The 2,845-nt window shown below is 34.7% G+C and overlaps 1 protein-coding gene and 1 non-coding gene across 2 annotated transcripts; both read left to right on the top strand.

Annotated features, from left to right (window-relative positions):
- The first annotated feature begins 249 nt into the window (after positions 1-249).
- On the top strand, positions 250-1,558 carry LOC131632390 (large ribosomal subunit protein uL14x/uL14z/uL14y). Its single transcript, XM_058903140.1, has 4 exons — positions 250-386; positions 483-767; positions 1,080-1,121; positions 1,302-1,558. The coding sequence occupies exons 1-4, from the start codon at positions 374-376 to the stop codon at positions 1,382-1,384; spliced, it is 423 nt and encodes a 140-aa protein (XP_058759123.1). The 5' UTR covers positions 250-373; the 3' UTR covers positions 1,385-1,558.
- Positions 842-986, top strand: LOC131632416 (small nucleolar RNA snoR137). Its single transcript, XR_009293004.1, has one exon. It is a non-coding gene; the product is annotated as a small nucleolar RNA snoR137 (small nucleolar RNA).
- Positions 1,559-2,845: the final 1,287 nt, after the last annotated feature.

Raw genomic sequence — 2,845 nt, 5'->3', positions numbered from 1 at the left:
AAAAACGTAGATGCTTTTAAAAAAACCAATATATAACTCCACATATCAAATTTTCGAAATATTTGATATACAAATTTTTTTATATACACTATCGGATTTTTTACTTGTTCTACCCGATATTTCGTCCGAACTTTTTTATTAAATTTTAATAAAGATACTATAAATATTATGAAAATAAGTGGGAGTGCCAAGTCAAAGTGTTGGGGTGGCCGAATAAAATCTCAAAAGAAATGCCAATAAAAAGAGAAGGCCCAATAAAATAAGCTATTGAAGGTCCAACCCGAATAAACCCTACAACTGAAAACCCTATTTTCATCTACATATATATAACCAAACTCACTCTTTGGGAGATTTAGTTAAAAGAGACGACAAGATGTCGAAGAGAGGTAAGAGCCGATTGTTAATCCTCGCTAAGAATTTCCTCTATTATGCATTGTTGATGATAGTTTTGTAACGATTTATTCTTTGATTTGAACGATCAGGTCGCGGTGGTTCCGCTGGAAACAAGTTCCGCATGTCGCTGGGTCTTCCAGTGGCTGCGACGGTGAACTGTGCTGACAACACCGGAGCGAAGAATCTGTACATCATTTCCGTGAAGGGGATCAAGGGTAGACTTAACCGTCTTCCTTCAGCTTGCGTCGGAGACATGGTGATGGCCACCGTGAAGAAGGGAAAGCCAGATCTGAGGAAGAAGGTTTTGCCGGCTGTCATCGTTCGTCAACGCAAACCATGGCGCCGAAAGGACGGTGTCTTCATGTACTTTGAAGGTAAACCCTAGTTTGATCCATGTTCTTATTATTTGATTTTGTATTTGTTTTTTTTTTGTTATTTATAATTGAAGGTTGCTTCTGTAATTTAATGTTGAGTGATCTGTGTTCTGATTGGTCATTCACTATGTATAGAAGCATACAACTGTGTTATTGCCAGTTTTAAACAGCATGATGTGTGTTTATATTGCATTGTGTTACCTGTCTGCTGGTAAATTTTGTTAGATATTGATAATATTGGTTTTTATTTCTTAAATTTTGTAATATGAAATTCTGTAGTTAACATGTCGAGTTGTTTTCTTGTGTGTGCAGATAATGCTGGTGTTATTGTGAATCCTAAGGGAGAAATGAAAGGTATCATTTGTTAATTTCCTTGATATATCTATAGTATTTAACTACAGATTATGTGTATTCAGAAACCCTTAACCCTAGAATAGACAAACTTATGACAATTTGCTTCTTTCCGAGACATTAAGCTTATATATTGCTGGTATTGTTTGTTGTCTTATTCCTGTGTTATGCCTTTCATTACAGGTTCTGCCATCACTGGTCCAATCGGTAAGGAGTGTGCTGATCTATGGCCAAGGATTGCAAGTGCTGCTAATGCCATAGTATAAGTGATTCTGGTTCAAGTAGCCATTGTTTTTGTTGTTTCTCTAGAGCTGAAAATTTGTCTTAGATTACTTTTGTGCCCGACTTTGGTGCTATTTTGTCATTGACTTACTGCAAGTACGTTTTTTAAGTGATTATATGTTTTTGGCATCAGAAAGATATTATTTTTGTTTCGAGAATTATTTATGGTTTGAATCTCAGTATTTTGTTATGCGTTTTACAATAATTTATGTTGTTTTGAGAATTAATCATCTCTTTTGAATTAAATTTGTGAAAGTTGTATTTCCCATTGGCATCAATCACTCTGTTGTTAGTGTTGTTAGTGTGTGTGCAGTTGTGTGAAAGGCTTGTTGAATATGGAGCAATTTCAGTTTTCTGAATTTCTAATCATCTAATTCTATGTTATATGTACTGCTACATGGATGATCTATGATGTAGTTAGTTTGTTTCTTCTATTTGTTTTAGTCTTCAATTATCAACAAGATAGAGATTAATAAAGAACTCTGGTGTAATTAAATTTCTATTTTCCTCTAAATAGACATTTCCATTCTTTGTTGATCTTCAATTACCAACAAGATGCATATTAATTAAAAAATTCTATGTGCTATCCTAATATTTATGGGTGGGTGTGTATTGCGTAAGCGAGAAAGCAGTTACTGAATTGACAGAAAACCCAGACTTTTTAGAAGTGCATATTTTCAAGTAAACCAATATCTCTAAAAACCCAATTCTCTTATGTGTTAACTGAAAACTTGTGATTTAGTAGATTCTCTGGCTTTGTGATCTATTGCGCTTCTGCTGTACTGTTTTTTTTATTGCTTGTTATGTACATTATGTATATGTATTGTATTACCAAACTATAGCGTTATGAAGAAAACTATAAAAAAAAAAGAGAAAATTCTGCTGTCCATATCCACATATCAAATTTGAAAAAAATTGTGAGAACTCAGCCCATAGTTCATTGTACTAGTAGGCTTGTCGTCCATTAACCAAATTGTGGTTGTGTGACTGAGCTTGGCTGACTTATGAAGTAGATGTCGTAAATTGTGGTTGTGTGACTGAGCTTGGCTGACATTGTGGTTGTGTGACTGAGCTTGGCTGACTTATGTCTCGTCTATAAATTTGTGTTCCAGCAAGCACACCTACCTGCAAGCATACTAATATTCAAAATGAAGTCCTTATACAATGGAGCCATGCTAGAGAAATAATGGAAATGTTCATTAATGACATTGGATGCACTTGAATTTCTCTGATAAGCAGATTGACTCATATCACGATATATGTTGACTATCATCAAATGGATATTGCGCGTGGAACTGGATTTCAGTGCGGAACAATCTTTGTTTTTACTTTTGTAGCATCACTCCTTACAGCTTTGTTTATAATAGGGCATAATGGATTGGTTTTTCTCCCTTTCAATTTAACATCGACATCCTCAACTTGGTAGCTTCTACAACAATCAATGA

Source organism: Vicia villosa, unplaced genomic scaffold (genome assembly GCF_029867415.1).
Source record: "Vicia villosa cultivar HV-30 ecotype Madison, WI unplaced genomic scaffold, Vvil1.0 ctg.000939F_1_1, whole genome shotgun sequence".
NCBI classification, from domain to species: domain Eukaryota; kingdom Viridiplantae; phylum Streptophyta; class Magnoliopsida; order Fabales; family Fabaceae; genus Vicia; species Vicia villosa.
Note: the sequence above shows the minus strand (reverse complement) of the source record. Positions and strands in the feature narration are given on the sequence as shown.